The sequence below is a fragment of the Centroberyx affinis genome, unplaced genomic scaffold (assembly GCF_046629955.1).
Source record: "Centroberyx affinis isolate AG114_WGS23_722 - 3 ecotype Tasmania unplaced genomic scaffold, CSIRO-AGI_Caff_v1 ptg001484l_1, whole genome shotgun sequence".
Classification (NCBI taxonomy): Eukaryota; Metazoa; Chordata; class Actinopteri; order Beryciformes; family Berycidae; genus Centroberyx; species Centroberyx affinis.
The window spans coordinates 802,529-823,627 of record NW_027279951.1 but is presented as its reverse complement, the minus strand read 5'-3'; the positions used below and the strand labels follow the sequence as shown (position 1 = coordinate 823,627).

The 21,099-nt window shown below is 40.0% G+C and overlaps 2 protein-coding genes across 2 annotated transcripts; one reads left to right on the top strand and one right to left on the bottom strand.

Moving 5' to 3' along the window:
- Window positions 1-578: 578 nt before the first annotated feature.
- Window positions 579-12,662, bottom strand: LOC139650349 (solute carrier family 2, facilitated glucose transporter member 11-like). The gene is made up of 12 exons (XM_071526992.1): window positions 12,639-12,662; window positions 11,828-11,926; window positions 10,699-10,859; window positions 9,950-10,074; window positions 9,432-9,561; window positions 9,175-9,323; window positions 8,030-8,217; window positions 7,119-7,229; window positions 6,758-6,859; window positions 2,219-2,294; window positions 1,208-1,335; window positions 579-797 (listed from the first exon to the last, which is right to left on the bottom strand). The coding sequence occupies exons 1-12, from the start codon at window positions 12,660-12,662 to the stop codon at window positions 579-581; spliced, it is 1,512 nt and encodes a 503-aa protein (XP_071383093.1).
- A 3,405-nt stretch (window positions 12,663-16,067) lies between these two features.
- Window positions 16,068-21,099, top strand: tgfa (transforming growth factor, alpha). The gene is made up of 6 exons (XM_071526991.1): window positions 16,068-16,107; window positions 16,970-17,146; window positions 18,613-18,727; window positions 19,984-20,133; window positions 20,426-20,552; window positions 21,043-21,099. Exons 1-6 carry the CDS (start codon window positions 16,068-16,070, stop codon window positions 21,097-21,099), a joined length of 666 nt encoding a protein of 221 aa, XP_071383092.1.

Sequence of the window (21,099 nt, the reverse complement as noted above, 5' to 3'; positions counted from 1 at the left end):
GTCAGGTTCACCAATAAATGCAATCCCTTAATACCATTGTAATGCTTAAAGTGGTAATTTTATTATTTGTTTTTATTTTATTTCGGTGACATCTGTCAGCACTCATTGCTGTAGTGTTTCTGCAATGCACTTCCCAGAGATCACCTGTCAGTCAAACAGTGTGTCCAGTACTGTGACGTCTCTCTCCTTGGATTGTCTGTTGATGAAGTTTGAGTTTCTGTAGGTACGGGACACAGGATTTTTTCCTGGGCCTGGGAAGACCTACCAGACACCGGGTGTTAAGAGCTAATGTAAAAGCTTTCATCAACTGGGTCATTTTGTGTTCAATAAAAGAAATGTATTTATATGAAAATGTCATGGATTATTACTTTAAATTACCATTCTTTTCATAGAAAACATACTCCAGATAAAGGAGTTTATAGTAGATTAAAGTTACTTTCATTGATATGAAAGTGAGCAAACATTCCTCCAGTCCTGTTACACAGCGAATGGCTGGCTCTAGCTCAAGCAGATCAAGTCAAAGTGAAGCATACATAGCGGCCACTGGATACGACTGTACTTGATGAGAAAATGGCTGTCTACAAGGCCGTGGAGTGACACACTTCGCCCAGCTGATACTGCGCTTGACTTGACGATGAACCCTTTTTCTCCTGGGCTTTGAAGTTGAGCTTGTTGAATTCACTGGAAATGTCTGATAGCGACTTTCCCTTGGTCTCAGGCAGAAACAAGCCAACATACAGAGCAGATAACAGGCAGACTGCGCCGAAAGGCACAAAGCAGAACTGACTCAGCTCGCTCTGTAAAAGAAAGGCAAAGTAAAGCTGTCAGACTGATGTGGGACATGATGAAACTGTGAGCCCCTGTCTATATGGGCTCCTTGTGTGTGTATATATATGTTCGTATGCAGAGCTCATTTCCAAATGGCTATATAAGCAAAGGCTTTATATTACTGGGAATAAACCAATACTTCACCATTCCATATCTCAGAAATATAAACGATCCAGTCACTAAATGTGCTATAATTTTCTTAATTATGGGCTTAAGTGACCTACTATGCTTTAAAAAGTACCATACTTTGTTATAATGTTGTGTTATTAATTATTTTGTGGGTGTGACTTGTTTCAAATGGTGGATATCATTTGTATGTACTGTATGTTTGTTGTGTGATTGTAGGTAAATGGACGGATGGATCGATTGATAGACTGACCACCAGGAATGGGAAGATCATTCCAGTGATAAAGAGGTTGATCCACATCATGGAGCCGGCTATCATGTAGGCTGCTGGCCGGGCGGTCTGATTGAAGATCTCTGTGGGCAGAATTCCAGTCACTCCAGCTAAGAGAAATGCAAACATATTGATCGGTATCAGTTTCATCATCCATCCCGTCCTCGGCAATATTGGGACATTACTTCACATCAACTATCACTTTAGGTTTCATGTGTCCCTGATGATTCAGCTAACCTCTATGTTACAAGTATCACACTGATATAATAAGTAGCAACTATGCAGCCTGTAGCAACATAATACGTAACAACATGCTTCAATACACATTCACATGGTTACATAGCAGAGATAAAAATATAAGTCCATGACACAGCAAACCAAGACTGCTCCCCTTCATTTCACTGCAGATTTAGTTTGAAGGACTAATGATGCCTACAACCTCCCTACTGAAAAATAGTAATAACGATACTTAATCTACGTGTCAATCTACTCACTTTCTCCAATATGCCGCACATTGTTGAGGCACAACACCATATTGCCTGTAGTTCAGTGGCCATGCACACTGAAGACAGGGCTTTAATGCCAATGGAAACAGCTGGAGGTACTGTATGTGCAGGGAACAGTTCTGCTTATGGCACATTTAGATGCTAAATGGGCCTCAACATCCAAGTTTTTAGCTGTTAGGTGATTTGGAATTATATTTATCATTCAAACTTTGTAGCACAAGTAGAAGACTTGAGGGGAGAGCCATCGTTAAACTTGTATTGTAGATGATAAATATTATGTAAACTACAGAATGAATCTTCAGGCACATTTTATAACTCAATATTGAACTGTTCCATGTTGTTCTGTAATATAAATGTGACATAAAAGTGAATGCATTATAATGTTTATTTTCAATTCATGAATGCATCTTGAGACATGCTGTAAGACTGTCTGGAACATACGTGAAATCCTTATAAAAAAAATTCTCATCAAAGGTTTTCGACTGACCTGGTCCCATGCCAAAGCTGAGAATGTAGGTGAAGATACATGCCATGCTCAAGTAGGGCATCCATGATACTTTGTGCTGTTTGCACGTGGGGAAGAAAGTAAAATGTCCACAGTTAGCGCCTTATAATCAAAAAAAGGAAGAAACCAAATAAAGCATTTGACGCTTTGATACTTCAGAGATTGCATGTTAAATGTATAGGTTGAGCTATAGGACACAATAGAAAAGACATGTATTATAGCATCACACTGTATAGCCTCTCAAGGGTGTGTGAGGAGAGTTATTGGGACAGAAAGCACTTCTGTGGGAGTGAGCTCAAACTGTGAAATTACTTGGTGATAGCAGGTCAGCCATCACTCTGGCCTTCACCTCCATTCTCACTCTGAGAGCTGCATGAAATTCCTTCCATCAAAGCAAAGCATCAACCAGTGCGGTCTGTATGTTGAACTGTGTTGCCTCCTAGTGGACTGACTGATGCACTGAAATGTTTGAGTTGATGGGGAATATCACTGAATTTCAGCATTCTCACATTCTTCCTATTCCCTTGTGTAGCTGATGCCTATTGGCCAACACTCACTACTGTCTCCAACAGCTACAGAAGGACAGCAGATGCTCTCTCCCCAGTCTATGATTTCATACAAACGCATAACTCCAACTAAAAATGAAGCTGACTGTGACAATGTCCATGATAATTTTTGGGTATAAGAAAAAATGTTGCTTCAGAAATGACAATTAAACAATATGAGTCACAAGTCAGTCTTTTTGCTAAAACCTAGTGTTCTAAGACATTTTCAGTCCTGCAAAATCTGTTAGCTTTCACTTATTAGTGACTGTGGGTTTTTGACTGTACTGTATGGCCCACTGTCTTCATGTTGGATACAGTTGTGGCTCAGTTTAACATTGGTCAATAAAAATAATCCAAACAATCACAAAGGTCCTTTGACATCTCCACAATACTACTGCTAGGCCCTTCCCAATATAGTGGATTTGTTGCAGAGTCATCTATATCTCCAAAAGAAACCTGAGATGAATTAGACAGTGCTAATCCAGATGTACTGGTTATTAGTGAAACCTGGCTCAAAAAGAGCATCTCCAACTCGGAGGTCAGTCTGTCCGGTTATAATTTATTCTGACAGGATAGATCCTCTAGAGGAGGTGGTGTTGCTATCTATACCAAGGAGCAACTCCAGTGCTCTGTGATCACTGCCAAATCTGTACCCAAACAATTCGATCTGTTGATCTTACATATTAAGCTTTCCAACAACTCCTGTCTAAAAGTTGCTGGGTGTTATTGTCCGCCATCAGCACCAGTTGGTGCCCTTACAGCCTTAAGCTGTCTCCTTGCTCCTCACCTCAGGTCTGAGTTTGTCTTATTAGGAGACTTAACTGGGATATGCTGAAACCACCAGAGAAAGTCTCTCTGCAACTTGATTCTCTTAATCTACTCTACTATTTCTACTCCGACAAGATATGATACCAAGCAGTCAGAAAAGGCAACTCTCATTGATCCCACATGTATCGTACGGGGGTTTTCTGTAATGATCTCAATCATTGTTTTACAGCTTGTATTCATGCAAATTGTTCTGTTAAAAAAACACCTCTGGTCTGTTATAAACGTTGCTTGAAAAATTTCAATGAGCAAGCCTTTCTACATGACCTAGCCACTATAAAATGGCATAGAATCAGTCTGATCCCCTCTATTGAAGATGCCTGGAACCTGTTTTATAATGATTTTAGTACCTTTTGTTTTATAATGATTTTAGTATTATCAATAAACACGCCCCCAGAAGGTCAATGAAAAATAAGACTCCTCTAAATCCATGGATTAACCATGATCTGGTTGAGCTTCTTCATCGCAAAAATTATTATTTTAAAGATCAGTTCTCCCATCGTATCTCAGATCCAAATAAGTTCTGGGAAACGGTCAGGGTTATGGAAGATAGGATCCCGTTCTCCCGGTTTCCTATGTCCCTTAACTCTGATAGTACAATTGTTTCAGACAAGGCAGAAGTCTGCTCATGGCAGAGGTCTTCAGTGTCATTCATTTCATCACATCTGGGTTCTTATTTGATTCTATCAACCCCCCCGAGCCCCCCAATTCTGTTAGCCTGTCTGACGCTGTGTCTTTACACAGTGCCATCACATCTTCAGTACATTCTTTCAGTTTTTGCACTGAGGATGAAGTGCTGGATGAGCTACGTAAGCTAGACCCTAAAAAACCATCTGGGTCTGATGACCTTGGGCAGTGGTGGCCTAAAGGTTAGAGAAGTGAGCTTGTGACCGGAAGGTTGTGGGTTCAATCCCTCGGACTGGCAGGATAAATCTGGGTGGGGAAAGTGAAAAGCAGCGCTTGCCCCTCCCTCATTACCACCACTGAGGTGCCCTTGAGCAAGGCCCTTAACCCCAACCGCTCCAGTGGAGCTGCTCAGTGGCCAGCAGATCAGACTGTGGTTGTACTGGTCAGCTTCCAGGTGTGAATGTGATCAGGGCATTCCTGAAAAAGAGAGCATTGCTCTCAAACTCCCCCTGAATAAATAAAGGTGAAAAAAAAAACCTTGACCTTGATTACTATTTCAACTGCTGAAATCCCTTGTTCTTGGAAAGCTGCTATTGTTTTATCTTTGTTTAAAGGGGGTGATCAGACTGATCCTAATTGTTATAGGCCTATTTCTATCTTGCCCTGTATATCTAAGATTTTGGAAAAACTCATAAATAGGCAACTAACATCATATCTTGACTCTTACAGTATTATCTCTGGTATGCAATCTGGTTTCCGGTCTGGGCATGGCTGTGTCACTGCAACTCTTAAGGTCCTCAATGACATTATTACCACTCTTGATTCCAAACAACATTGTGCAGCAATTTTTTATTGATCTAGCAAAAGCTTTTGACATGGTAGACCACTCGATTCTCAGAGACAGACTTGGTAACATTCGTGTCAACTACCATTCCTTAGCCTGGTTCTCCTGCTATTTGTCTGGTAGAACCCAGTGCGTTAAATCAGAACACCACCTGTCGCAGCCCTTGCCTGTCACTAAAGGTGTACCTCAAGGCTCCATCCTTGGCCCCACTCTGTTCTCCTTATACATAAATAACATTGTCAGTGTAGTAGGAAATTCAAAGACTCATTTGTATGCAGATGATACAGTTTTATATTCAGTTTTTATGTTCCACTGATGCTGTTCTGCGCTCTCTTCAAGACAGCTTCAGTAGTATACAGGTGGCTTTCTCTTGTCTTAACCTTGTTTTAAACACATCCAAATCAAAAGTTATGTGGTTTGGTAGGAAGTCTGTTATCCCGCCTGGAAGCATCACAACAACTAATGGCTCAGTTCTGGACACAGTCACCTCTTATAAATACCTCGGTATATGGTTAGATAATACACTTTCCTTTTCTCAGCATTTATTACATCTTCAGTCAAAAGTAAAAGCAAGACTTGGCTTCATGTACCGGAATCGCTCTTCCTTTACTCACTCTGCGAAACGCTCCCTAGTCCAAATGACCATTCTCCCCTTGTTTGACTATGGCAATGTCATTTACAGGCATGCAAGCAAGAGTGTCCTTGAACAACTTAGTGTTTTGTACCACTCTGCAATTAGGTTTGCCACAAATGCCCCCTATACAACACATCATTGTGACTTATACACTTCTGTTAATTGGCCATCGTTACACATTTGATGAGAGATTCATTGGCTTACACTCAGCAGTTGGAATGAGCTGCAAAAGACTTAGAAACTGGACAGATTGATCTCCTGCACTAATTTTAAGGGCTCTATTGCAGAGTTGTTCACACACACCTGCAACTGTCACCCAGCCTTTTAACTGACAAAGAAATGTGTCTGTTCTACTTCATGACTTGCATGACTTGTAATTTTAATTGGTTGTTTGTTTGGTGTGTGTTTTGATTATTTCCCCGTTCCCATACTGTGTTGGGTTTCTCTGCCTCTGCAATGTATGTAACATTTGTGTCTGATAGTCTTATCTGGATTAGTTTCTTTTGCATGTTTTTTTTTTTTTGTCCCCTTTTCCCTTTGAGAGGTCCTTTTGTCCTCTTGCTAGGCCGTCATTGTAAATAAGAATTTGTTCTTAATTGACCTGCCTGGTTAAATAAAGGTTAAATAAAAAATAAAAAAATAAAAAGTATGTTTATATATGTATACACATATTGTACCTCCATTTGCGTATATCGGTCAGACTTTCGCTACCCTTTTTTTTGTTTAGAACTGGCCTGTGATCTCCATTCTGTCTAGTTAATATACTTTGTTGTACAGTTGCTGTGTTTACAGTAGGCCTTCTTCTTCTCTTTTCTGATGTTTCTACATGTTTATGTTTCTGTGTCAGTTCTGTGTGTTTTTCTCTGTTGTATTGTTATTTTTGTCAATCATAAAAAAAAAGAAATAACCAATCAGCATTTCCTAGTCCCACCAATTTGAGTAGCATTCTAATGAACCAAATTCCACAACACTATAACATTAACAATAAGTAAACTTGCAATGTGTTTACAATTGGCAAAGGTAAGTGGATGATATGAGATGAATACCTCAAATGACAGAGCTATAGTGAAGACAACTGCCCAGCCGGTCATGAGAATGTATCCTCCCATCAGCAGAAACCTCCGGCCTTTTCGCTCTATCAGCAGATTCTGAAAATATCAAAATTGTGTATTGGTTTACATCAGATTCAGTTCATGTAAGGAATTACATCGGTGAAGCATCATATGCCAAAATGTGCTCAACAGTGCTTTTAGTGGCCCTTAATAAATGGAACCTTTCTTACAGAGAAGCTATGCCAGTAGTCTGGATTAGGGATTTAACAAGGGTGGGAACAAAAACCTCTCTTTCCCTCAGAGGGACTGTAGCTCGTTACATAATGAATCATGTGCTTTTCTGAAGGATACTTACACACATTATACAGGCAGTGAATTCACATGTGCCGGTGCCAATTGTGATATACTGGATTTTCTCAGCAGATATCCCAGCCTCTTTAAATACATACGATGCATAGAAGTAAATCTGTAAGGACACATGTAAATGTAAGAGCACTGCTTAACTGTTATTCAAGTGTTAAAAAAATGGTTGATAAGCTGATTTAGCCAAGCATTTTCTACATTACTGCCGTAATACCCAGTCCCCTCCCTAAAGCTGCCAACCCTGTGGCTTAAATCCTTGAAACACAGAACTGTTTAGTCAGCATTTTCTGAGAATAAGGCAACTTAATAAACCTGTAAATGGGTCTTAATTGACAGTGTCTTGTTATTAACACTCATCTCTAAAGAACAAAAATGTAAAAGCAAAATATCAGTAAATGAGTCTTTTAGTCCAGGGTAACAGCACCATGCCAACCCAAAACATTAAATTCTATTTACGTCACTCACTCAGCTGTACGCTGAGGGATGATGTTTCAGCACCAGCATACATTTTTAATATGATCTGCGGGAATGTAAAACAGCCAGACACGGTCCAAACTGTAGATGGATCATCTCAAATTTCTAATCGAGCTTCCTGAGAACTGACAGGAGCAAACTGTGGCACATCTGATCTGGTTACAAATACACTCAGTACTATTGTGTAGATATCAGGTGTCAGTGTTACTGATACCTGACACAGAAAAGACTGCAACACTGTAATTTGACAAAAACTCCTATAGAGACGCCGAACGAAACCGTCAACATCAAGACCGCACATACATGAAAAAGACCACACTAATTAGCAAGAATATTGCTGCTCAGAGACCTGTAATCCAAACAAGTGCAATATGTTTGAGGATATTACTTCTACTTCAGGAAATGTGTGAAGTCTTCAATTCCTCTCACCGAGTCGTTGCCACAGAGCTGCATGGCGCTGCTGATGATCATGACAGAGATGAGCTGCCAGCGCACACTGCGATCAGTGAAAAGCTCCCATGGTCGTCTGGGCCTTATGCCTTTGGTTTCAGCCTGCTCCTGCAGGATCTCATCCAGCTCACTGCTCTGGACCTCGCAGCCACGCAGCTGTCTCAGCGCTGACAAGGAGAAAACCACTACAAATTAAGACCAGATCTGCTGTGGAGGGTTGATTCTCATTTTCCTAGTGATGGAACAAACTCAGCTGGTTAAGCAGGTTCATTGCAGTTTGTATAAATAGGTATATAATGTATTCATAAAAATAAAAATAGTGTAGCCGCACACTCATAGCCAAGATGCAGAAATTTCAATCATTCAGTTATTTATTTATTTATTTTTACGTTGCGTTACTTTATAGGAGGTTGAGCAGCAACATTGGACTGTCCAGCCCTGGTGAATGTCTTCACATTGTCTCTGAAGACAGAAACATTGGTCCGTCTAAATAAATAAAAGGTTCTGCATCGTGGCTACGAGTGTGCGGCTACTTCTTTATGACTGCGACTAGCTGTGGCCAGCACCTTTACAACACCGGCTGTGTGTCTTCTCCTCCTTTGAGTTTCGCCAAGCTAGACACTATTTTACAACAGGTGACTGAAACATCATCACTCTGTTAATACTGTAGCTGGCTGCAACTTCTCTCATGATTTGATAGGTAACACTTTACTTGGATAGGCCAGTGTTGATACTCAACTAACAGGTGACAAAAAGTAGATGTTCAACAAAGTGTCACTTGCCTATTTGCTGCATCTCCACAGACTAGGTAACCCTAACCCTGACTTTAGCCAAACCTTAACCCAGACCCTAATCTGACCCCATTTTTAACTCCAAACCAAACTCAAACCTCTTTAACATTAACCCAAGCTCTAAGATTAACCCTAACCCAAACACTTAATATCTATAGACTTCTTTTCATATCATTAAGAGTATCGCTTGAGACTCAGTAGACTTTTTAGTGACACATTATAGTCACTTAAGATGAGTATCAGCATTGGACTATCCAAATCAAGTGTGACCATTTTATATATTGTATAATTTCATGTTCCATCAGGGCTGAATTTGCCCATTACAGTACTCACCATTTATACAAGCTTCCTTGTCACCCCTATCAATGAGCAAGTATCTGGGGCTTTCTGGGAACCATGGAAGGGTGAGGAGCTGAATGAGGCCAGGAACGGCATTACTGGCAAGAAGGTAGTGCCAACATGGCTCACTGCCCAAGAGCTCTCTACAAAGAAATGAACCATGGTGTTTAGATAGCTTTGAAACAATAGATTAGCCTACTTTGACACAAATATGCTGTAACTGGTGTAAGATGTGTATTTTCTGTCCATACCTGAGTCCAATCACCTGTCCTAACACCACTCCAAATGCTGTGAAAACAGCTGATGACAAGGACACAGCCCCTCTTAAGTGCTTTGGTGCACTTTCTCCAAAATACATGGGTTGCACATTCATGCTGATACCTTCAAATTACACAGTGGTTTTCTGTTAAGTTAATTTATTTATTTCTCATTCAGTTTGCCACATGCATGATAACTATATAATTTGTAAGATCTGACAGTATAACAAGTAGTAGAAGGTAAATATACGTATATTACTCAGATAATAATATTGCACATACACATGTGAAACACTCACACACACACATATGAAGCACTTGCACATACTGTATACGTGAAACTTTCACACATGTATGTGTGTGTTTTTCATATATTTATGTGTGACTTTTCCATGTGTATGTGTGAGTATTCAGTAGTATGAATGTATGCATGTGTGTTTCATATGTGTATGTGCAAGCAAAGTTTGAAATAAGCCCCACGCGGCTTCTCGTAGAACTAGCATTGGACATACCGGCGTTTATTCCAACCAGAACGCGTGAGATAATGATCATCTCAAAAGACTTGGCAGCTCGACTTGTCAGAGCCAAGAGTGCTCCAGCCATTAGGAAAATATTGTTCAACAGCAAGCATTTCTTCCTTGGGAAGGGAAAAGAGAACAAAATTGTATGCTAACAACTTTGGATGGTCAATGGGAATTATGAAATGGAAAATACTGGCTCATGGATTTGATGGGTGGCTGCTATGGAGGGCACCCATCCAGGTGTGCCAATTGGGGCAAATGGGTCATATTAAAATCATAGATATCTGCCCATTTATAATCAATATTTAAAGTCCTAAATAGATACAATACGCAAGTATGATTGATTCATACATCGCTAAAGTGCTACAATCAATTCAGTACTCATGGACTGTTGGATAAATTATCTTATCTTTCATTTGAGCCTTTTTGTCTATTCTTACTCCCTAGCTTACTGAGACCTCTAAGTGTGTGTGTGTGTGTGTGTGTGTGTGTGTGTGTGTGTGTGTGTGAGAGAGAGAGAGAGAGAGAGAGAGAGAGAGTATGTATATGTGTATGTATGTGTAAATACAGGTGACAGAGGAGAGTAAATGATCAATCAGATTATTCATTTATGCATGTATGTATCAATAGGTTGATCATTTACTGTCTGTTGGTTCCACTGTGAATGGACAATTTGTAATCCTCTGAACTCATACGTATATCCATACATTTACATAGCATTATGCAGCACCTTATATTACCTCCCAAAGCGTATGGTCATGGGTCCAGCGATAAGAGCCCCTGCAAAGCCCCCTAATGAGAAGATGGAGACAATAACTGTCCAGAGCAGAGTCACCTGGTAGTCCTGCAGCTGGATGTCCCAGCGCTCCAGAAACGTCTCATTTACAAAGTTTTGAATGAACTGCAAGTATAGACAGAACAGTATGGTCAACCATTCCAACACAAACGCCTCTCTGAATTAACCAAACATACACACACGCACACACATGCACACACACGCACACACACACGCACACACACACACGCACGCACCTTTTTATCATTTTATAGGTTTTAAAACATCTCGCCACAAGGACTACAGTTGAAAATTAGCCAGCTGGCTAACACTGACACATTTACAGAAATGTTGATTAATGTGTGTTGTCCTTATAAATAAATAAACAAACAAACAAACACACACACACACACACACACACACACACACACACACACACACACACACACACACACACACACAGCACAGTACAACCCAGCATCACAGTATGTATGTCCTTTGAATTGTAATGCTTAACAAGGATGTTATGTTTTCACCTTTTGTTAGTCTGTCTGTCTGTCTGTCAGCAGGATATCTCAAAAACTTTTCAACAGATTTCTATCTAATTTGGTGGACAGCTCGGCCTTGTGCAAAGGTTTAATTGACTCGATTTTGGCAGTGATCCAGGTCTGGGATTTCTGACATTTAACATTTTTTTTTGCCATTAACTATGAAACTAACAGATAGAGACTGGGAGTATGTTAGCAGGGTCAAGAAATCAATTTAACTTAAAGTGATAGGAATGATGTGGCTTGCTCTCTCCAAGTGAATGAAGAGATATTTGAAAAGAATGAGAAAAGAGCATACAACCGCAATTAGTTGCCACATCACAGCAAAATTGGATGTGGTGCAATAAGATTGTGCTTACAGTAATCAGTGACACAAGCTGCCTACCCTAATTATTATGTGTGCCAATTAACACTGTGACCCAAATGTGAAGTAACAGTGATGCTGGACTACACACCTCTACATCCACAACGTGCATACACAGACACACACACACACACACACACTTTGACAGCTTGCAGTGGATTTATAATGGTAAAAAAACTTACAATTGTGGGGGCATTCATTATGGCAAGGTTGTAGCCATACTGAAGAGTGCCTCCAATGGCTGCAGAGGCAACCATTAGTGGCAATGTCCAGGAATTGCTCTGTAAATACAAATATCAATAGATAGATATATAGATAGATAGATAGATAGATAGATAGATAGATAGATAGATAGATAGATAGAAAATACACATCATACACATAATTCAGTCCTTTTGGATTATGTCTTTTTTTTAATTAATTTATGCAAATGAAGCAATATCCCATTAACTATTTGCTAATTTTCTAGAAACACTACATACTTGCTAAAGTAAAACAAAAATGAAATGCATAATAAAATGAAAGTGCCAAAATGCATATTAAAAAGCCTGTGGATATTAGCACCTATACGGCCTAATATTTGTCAAGATGTAGTGTCTGGGACAGTTGTGCTTGTGCACATAAACATGTAGTCCATGTAATTAGTAAAGTATAAAGCCTAGTGATCTGGCCTTAATCAAAATATTTTTTTTCAGAGTCCAGTGTGGATAGTCTGCTGTTGGAAATACATTTTTATTTTTTCATTTGATAATTTTGTCTTGTTACTGTCTTACTACCAATGTAATGTGTAGGCTAATATAAAATCATATTAGAGAAAGGAACAGCCTTATACACAAAGGTGGCACTATAATAACAACACGATGGAAATGGAGAAATTCAGCTTTACTATAATATCCTGCACACTACCTTAGTCTAGAATTGGGAAATGAGTTCTGCCTATGATAGATTACTTATTCAAAAGCAAGTAGGTAGGTAGGTAAGTAGGTAATTTACCTTCTCTGCACCAACATTTGGCATGATTAATCGAAGTTAGTCGGCACTTGTTAAGGTAAAGAACGACTTGAAGAAGTCAGTCCGCGTTGGAAGCAAGATGAATCAGCTGTGGAAACCACACGGGTCGCATATAACGAGTATACGATCCTCCACACCACCAGGACACACACGCGCCTGCGTGCGTGTGCACCTGACGCACACGTTGTGAACTGAGAAATGTCTTACCAGAAAATAAAAGGCATGGTACCTGTTGCAACAATGATTTACTCAGGCTAAACTGTGTGAAGAAATAAGCGCCCACGTGTGGGAAGATTAAATGTCATGCACTCTGGAAAGAACAACAATATATGCAGAGGCCCAGTGGTTAGTCAGGTTGCCTTTCAACAAACAACCGTGTTCAAGCTGGTTGGCAAGCATCCACCCTGCTCAAGTGTCCCTGGGAAAGACAGTGAAGCTCCAGGGGTCTTGACCTCTGACCTATATGTACTTTTTTATATAGCTGTTAGCCTACAAAGTGCTTCACAACCCAGAGGGAACAAAAATGACCAAATAACACAAATCAATAAAAAAAGATATAACAATGAAGAAAAACCGTAAACAATAGTCGCAGCCACAGGAGTAGGACAAATAGGAAAAACGTATAATACAGACAAGGCAACGCGAATAAAATGAGAGTAATCCAGTTCTGGTTCTAGTGCAGGTTGCAGTGAAAAAAAATGCTGTTCTTTGGGTACTTCATCAAGAAATTTGGCGAACTTGTACTGTTACTTAAATTCACTATTTTCATTCATATTATTTTATATTAATATCGTTTCAACTCTCAAGTTTATTTCCATTTACATAAAAATGTATTGGAATTCTTGATCACGAGCCTCACGTCATTCAGGCAAAAAAACACAGAAGAGACAGGGTAAAAGGAACAAGGACACATGAGAAGTAAGATTAAAAAAAATTGTCATCAAGGTAATACTAATAATCGTCATTATTATTATTTTTCTTAGCCTATTGTAATTATGATTATCAGCACACTAACTGTCCCTGTCCTGCAGATGGTGATGTTTGAAGTGTTGCATAGTGCCATTCCCTGCCTGCTACTCATGCTCTGTTGTGTTCCACCCAGATGAAAAACAGCATCCTACCCTCGAGCAGTGGTTCTCAACGTGATGTCCGGGGACCACCAGGGGTCCTTGAGGGGGTCCCCAGCAAATTGATAAATTGTTAAACTTCACCATTATTTCATTTACAAGAAGTTAACACAGTTAGAGAATGTAGAAGAATGACTGTTTTGATCATAGTTTCATTGTTAGCCTATCTCTCTACCTAATCTACAGATATAAGTGGAATTCTGGACAAAATCATATCTAACAATAATAATATTCTCAGATTTGGGTTCAAGAGACAAAATCTCAGCAAATGGGGGCCTGGGCCCTAATGTGTACTAAATTAGAGGTTGTTGATATGAAAAAGTTTGAGAATCACTGTCCTAGATGACCTTCCAGCATGAAGAGTATCCCAGAATGCAATGCTGCACGTGACATGTCACCCCGCTGATCAAAGCAAACAGTCACAGAGAAATGTGAGGTTAATATGAGGGTAGTTTGGCTTTAATATTATTTTATAAAAAGGCTAAATAATGTCATTAACTTGAAGTGAAGTCACATTCTTTTCCCTCAACCACTTGTCCTTCCACAGAAGAGCACAACGGTTTACTTGTTGCTGCGTCAGATAAGCGTCACCCTGCTTACGTAAGGGAAGACCAGAAGAAAAGAGGATGTTCCGAAGTGGCACCAAACTCATCCCAGGAGAGATTCTCCTCTCTTGTCCACTCCACTCCTGGGGCAGCTGGTAGTAGGAAACAGAACTGCATTATATTGGCTTCCAGGCCTCAAAGGAAAGTAGGATTTACAGTAATGGAGGAAAGGATAACTACTTCCACTATTAGGATGTATAGCCTACACCTGTCGGAGTAAGAGTCACAGATAATCAGTTGCAGTAGCTGTGAAGTTACCATGTCATGGTCACTTTGGAAAGCTTTGAGTGCAACCAAAGCTTTCCACTGCTGCTCCTTTCTTTCAGCAGTATACCAGGTGCAAGCCAAATTTATGAACTGGTAAATTTATCACATGGCCAACTCATATACTTTGTATTTGGGTGCTTGTTTAGGCTGGGAATGTCAGGACCAAAGGCAAATCCTTTTTAACAGTAATCATTTTCCCTTATAATGAATGCAGCTTGATCACTCTTTAGGAACCACAACTCACAAAGTTAATGCCCAAGAGTTTGCAGAAACAGTGATGGTCATTTGTTGCCACCTAGTGGTTGAATCAGATTCACTGCAGACAGACTAGTGACAGACTCCTTTACCATCACTTGACAGTGTTAACCACTGAGCCACTGAACCACTGAGCCACCGTATTGCATTCATTTTGAAAAAGAAAATTCTCCAGATTTTCTTGTGACTAAGAGATCTTTTGTAGTTATAATGAGAACTTTTCTCTGTGTTGAGAAAAGGATCACAAGGTTGAAGCTGGTTTCTGATTAGCTTCTCTTTCAGAAGTGAAGGGGAAAAATTAAAGGACAATAGAGTAGTGGTTCCAGCCTGGCCCGATACAGTTTTCTATCTCAAATCAGGGGCCAATAATGGTGCTGCGAACAATCTGACAGGGGCTTTTTTTTGCCAATCTGTGCTGCCCAATCTGCACCACAGATTGATTCAATTCAATTCAATTCAATTCAATTCAATTCAGCTCAGCTCAGCTCAGCTCAGCTCAACTCAACTCAACTCAACTCAACTCAACTCAGTTGAATTGAATTGAATTCAGTTAAATTCAATGTGCTTTATTGACAGTAGTACAATTTGGTAGTAATCAATAATGTTAACATTAGTAATGATGATGATAATGATACAACGTCTAATAAACTTAAAAAAAAACAAAAAACAGAATGAGTGTATCTTTCTGTCTCCCCCTTCTCTCTCTCTCTCTCTCTCTCTCTCTCTCTCTCTCTCTCTCTCTCTCTCTCTCTCTCTCTCTCTCTCTCTCTCTCTCTCTCTCTAATTGGTCTGCTTCAGTGCTGCTCTGGACGGTGCGCTGAGAGGATTACATGTGTTTCCCAATTGATCAAGAGTAAAGTTTACCGTGGGGTATCCTGTGGAAAACCTTGCCCTTTTCGCTGAGAGAAGTCGAGGTCCATTACTTTTCTTTTTTATTCCATCTAATTGACTTGAATTGTCGGGCGAGCAAATGCTTGTAGCACTTGACATTGGTCGACAAGTCCATGTTGAGATCGGATTAAATGTTTTCTCCTCTGATTGTCGTTGACCATCGTGCCGCCTACATGAGTAACGTTAGTGTTTGTGGTTTCCAAACACACGCCCGCATTTCGGAGAATTTCCTGTGAAGTTGTTAGTTTCAGCTGCACTTCGTCATGATGAGTCGGATTTTTTGGGATGCAATTTTTCTCATAAGTGGTGAGTAATTTGTAAAGACAAATATCTCTTAAAATCTCATCCAGACTCTTGTCATTCTGTGTTTAATGGTTAGATAAACACATTGTGCTAAATATGAGATGCACGTTTATATTGTGGACCCTTCCCTAACGAAAAGCCACTATAATATTCTTATAGGAGCCTATAGTGTGTCTGTGGTATTCAATGGTGAGTTTATATTGACCATATTGTACATCAATGTGATCCTTATATTGTGCCTGTGGTACCAGTAGTGCCTCTATGATATTTTGCATCTGTGGTGTTACTTCTTTTCTTTTGCTAAGTATTTTGGAATTAGTACTTTTTTTTAGGCCAAGAAGCTGTCTTTACATTTCTGCCTATATGGATGTAGGCTGGAGTGGTTGTGATAGAGTGTCTGCTGTATTTCTAGTGCTTTGGTCTCATCCTCGTAGTAGATACCCTGTTACTTCTGATGGGTACCAATCACACAGGGAAGTTCCCTCAAAAAGCGTCAATATCATACTCAAGATAAGCCACAGATGGGCAGATTGCTGGTACCAACTACACCTCATAACTCAGGTTGTAGCCTGCAGTGTTCATCATATCATGTTTGACACCTGGTCCTCACTAAAATCGCAATAATATACAGATAATATTCCTGAAGGGACTTGTAGTGTGTCTGTGGTACTCAGTGGTGAGTTTAGTGACCTTATTGCATTTCATGATATTTTATATTCCTAGAGGGATTTGTAGTTTTTCCTGTTAGGCTATATTTGTATTGTGTCCTTACAGAATTTATTATAGGATTTCTATAGTTCATTAGCAATGTCAGGACCATATCATTCTGTTTATTTAATACAGCTGTTTATTTCTCTCCCTACAGGCTCCCTCTTCACATTTGGAGCTGGGCAGGGAAATTCAATTATTGATACCAGCACTCCCATCGATACAAACTCGACTAGTGCGCCTAACACCACCGCAACCGCCTCTACAGCAACCACCAGCACCAGCACCACTACCACAACCATCACAACGACCAACAACATCCATCCAGTTAAAAGTGAGTCACAGCACTGTTGTAAAGCCGTCTCCAGAGGACATTGACTGTATTCAGATGAAAAGTGCTAGAAGTTATTAATGCAGTCCCAGATCCTCTCTCACCGCACTGGTTCTTAAGTATTGAAAGCTCCTCTTGTGAAATGTGACTCATCCATTGAGCTGCACTCCACAAACAGATGCAGACAGTATGGTGCGCACTGATAATTGATCCTCTTAGCATGATGACTGCGGGAAGCAACTGTGGTAAACTAAAGATAATGAGCGGTATATTCAGCGACTCACAAGCTGCACCTACAATATTGAATCACTATCTGAAAGGCACCATACATGCCCTAATGGCTGATTTCCGTCTGAATGTTATCCTCCTCCGACTGCCAAAATCACATGGGAAGGGAGAGGGGCTGGTAGGCAGATGCCTCAGGGACAACGGAGGGCTTTTAGAGAGTCTGAAAGAAGGAGACAATACATGTAGGCTGGAATCCAAAAGCCCATTTACCGTTGGAATGAGTGTGTGACGAAGGCTGTAATGCAGCTATCTGTCTGGCTGCTCACCCTCCTTCCCACCCTGAATGCTACATTGTGACATCTGTTTTGGCTCCCTGAGGAAACAAACATCGACTTTTGTTCGGGTCAGCTATGTCGGAATGCTTCTGACTGTACAACTTACGTGCTAGAAATTAGCTATTTTGTCTGGGAGTTAATTTAATCGTATATTTTTGTCCCATCATTTTGTAGCCATGGTGTTTTAACAGAGTGAAAAATGAGACACTGGCTGCCAGAAAGGGTTTAATTTCTGCCAGAGAACTATGGCTCCTGCAGGGATGTGCTCTGTCCTGAGTTCTAATGGGGTCTAATGACGTTTTTGTTTGCCATGCCTCACTGGGACTTTTCTTTGACTCCTTGAATACAACATGCTATAATGCAAAACTGTCCCTCGCAGGGACAACGCTACATGTAAGCCACCACAAATCCACACACAAGTGGTAACAAAAGGCCTCAGTCATGTCCTGTTGGTGGCGTGGCGTGGGTGTCAGCTTTGGGCTTACAGCTACAGGCTTAGCTATTTTTAGATTTATGATGTTCACCTGTGTAATTTTGTGTATGCCTATTGTGTAAGTTAATTTTGGGTAGAAGTTTATGCACTGGATGACATTTATAGGTAGACAGTTCACATAAGTTATGTTTAAGTAGTTCCAAAAGTGTAATTTATGACCTCATGTTGATCCTCTGCTTAATTAAAAAGTATACTATAATTTTAAGTATTGAGCATAAATATTAATAGATGCTACCTTTTCCCCTACCCTTGAATAGAATCAACATGCCCACTTAAAGGATTTAATTTGTATTGGTTTCAATGGAGAATTTTAGTGACCCATGGTGCAAAAAAAAGCAATAGTACAGTCCTGGGCTGTCCAAAACCTGTGGCTCTCTGAAAATACCTATAATGTTTCTCTTATCACCTCATAGAGTTTGTGGCAGCGGCTGTTCGGTCTCATTTCGATGACTGTCCAGACTCCCACAGCCATTTCTGTTTCCATGGGACTTGTCGCTTCCTGATATTGGAGGAGACTCCTGCATGTGTGTAAGTGGATACTTTCTTAAATATAAAATGCAAACATTATTACGTTCTCTTTGTCTGACAGTCTCTCTGTCACTCACCACAAACAAGAGCAGGTGTTGTTTCAAATCATTGTCCAGTACAGCTGAAAATACTCTCAAAATTAAAGCTGATAGTCAGTCTGCCTCAAACCCCATGGTAATCGCATGTTTTCACATGTACTAAAAAGGAGCATGCCCCACTCCCATCTTGAGTTAAAAAGTCGGTAATGTAGGTGGGAACGAAACAATGCCGTCCTCAGTGAAATCTTAAAATCCAACTTAATTTAAACTAACAGGCTACCAGTACAGGGCCTAAACTGGGGTTAAATGGCTAAAATTGAGCTGATAAGAGCTGATATGGTCTTTACGTTTGGCAGCGGTCAGCATTCTGGACAAGCTGCAGACGTGAGAGGGACTTTTGAGTGACGCAGGAGTAAAGGGAGTTGCAGCAATCCAAGCGAGAGGAAATGCATGAATCACCTTCTCCAAATCAGCTGAGGATAGGCTAGGTGTTTCATTTTCAAAATGTTTCTCTGCTGCACAACAAAATGTCCTTCAGCCTGGAGCCTCTACCTGTCCTCTCCACACTTTCATTTGTCCCAAGCCTAGGTGTCCACAGAAAAAGTTAATTTAGTAAGTCGATAGTTTGTCAAGTGGAGTTTCAGGTAACAACTGATCTTCAGCTTTGAAAATAATACTTCCACAAAATGCAAATCAGCTTAGGAGTGAACCTCAGTGTTAACATTGACAGAGCAAGATAACATGAATGCACTAATTTATGAGCACCTGTGGCTTAAAGAGAGGACATTTTGTCTGATTCCCGTAGCTCCCTGACAGCTGTTAATACCAAAATACTGCTGTTTACTTTGACTTTAATTGTTATCAGATGACTTTCAGAATTCCTGTTGCAGATACAAGGCTGAATACAAATACTTTTTAAAAAAAATCCTTTTGTTCTCCACTGGACAATACAGTATATTCATGGGGCTTTTAGTTTTCCAGATCCTGCTAGTGGCAAAGCACACTCTTGAATATGTCGAATTATAGCATTTCTCAAATCCATTACATCAGAGCGATTAGAATAAAAAAAATATTAATTCCAAAAATTGCTGAAGGACTCGGGGCTTCACCTGCCAGCCAATAATACTATGATCTGAGGCACCGTTTAGGCCCCTGTGAACCATCATTTTCCTTATAATCCCCTAAATTTGATGTCCTTTTTTCCCCTCCATGTGGCAGGTGTCATCCAGGCTTTGTTGGGATGAGGTGTGAGCATGCAGACCTGCTCGCTGTAGTAGCAACTAATCACAGACAGCAGACAGTCGCCACGGTGCTGGTACTGTGTGTGGTTGGTTGTGTGCTGTTCATGCTGTTCTGTACGCTTCTACAGTAAGTAACATGCATGGTGATCTGGTGTTTTATGATGTTTTTCTGCAACAAAAATCACAAATCCATTCATGAGTCACAGCCTCTCAATCTTGTGTATCATGAAGCAATCCCATTAAGTTCATGGCTGATTAACTGTACAGTTTGTGGATTTCAAACACATTAAAGCATTATAAAACCATTATATTTTCCCACAAGATTACAAGATAAATTAAGCGATAAGCTTAGTGCCAGAGAGATTTTTAGAAACTCATTCCAGTACTCTCTCATCTTGAATCTGCCCTTCCTCTCCTAGTTGTTGGTGGAGGCGGGACTGTCACAGACGGAGCCATGCGCTCCACTACGTCCCAGAGAAATCCAGCAGCATGCTGAAGGGGGGAGCATCCTGCTGTCATTCTGAAAGTGGTAATTTCTTTGTTTCAGTAAATTTTTATGTTCAAGAAGTACATTTCTATGGTCAGGTTTGAATGAATTTTGAAGCTGTAGGGGGATGTAAATAACTTCATCAGCAGGTAATAATGAACCGGTGCTTAAATCTGATTGTTTTTGCTTTAAAACTAGCCAATCATGAACTCATGAATTTCCCTGGCAAACCTTGTTCATGATTAATGAAGTCTAATGAGAAAAATATTAAGATATTAGTAAGATGAGTAAAATACGGTTTCTACAGTGTTCTGTCTTATCCAGCACTGATAAAATAGTAGAAAAATAAAAAAATTAAAATAGTAGTTTAAATAGTTTTCAGATTAAGCATTTAACGCTGGCAGATGGCGTCTCTGTCCTTGTTGACTGTATCATTCTAATAGTCAAATTCCAGTTATTGTGGTTGCAAAACATTATTAACATAGACAATAAAGAACTCATGATACTTATTAAGAACTTGCTAAAAACTTTTTGTAATTCCCCTTTCAGTGGTTTGAGAAGACAGCTGACTGGAACATGAGCTGTGTTAGCATCATGGGCTGCTAG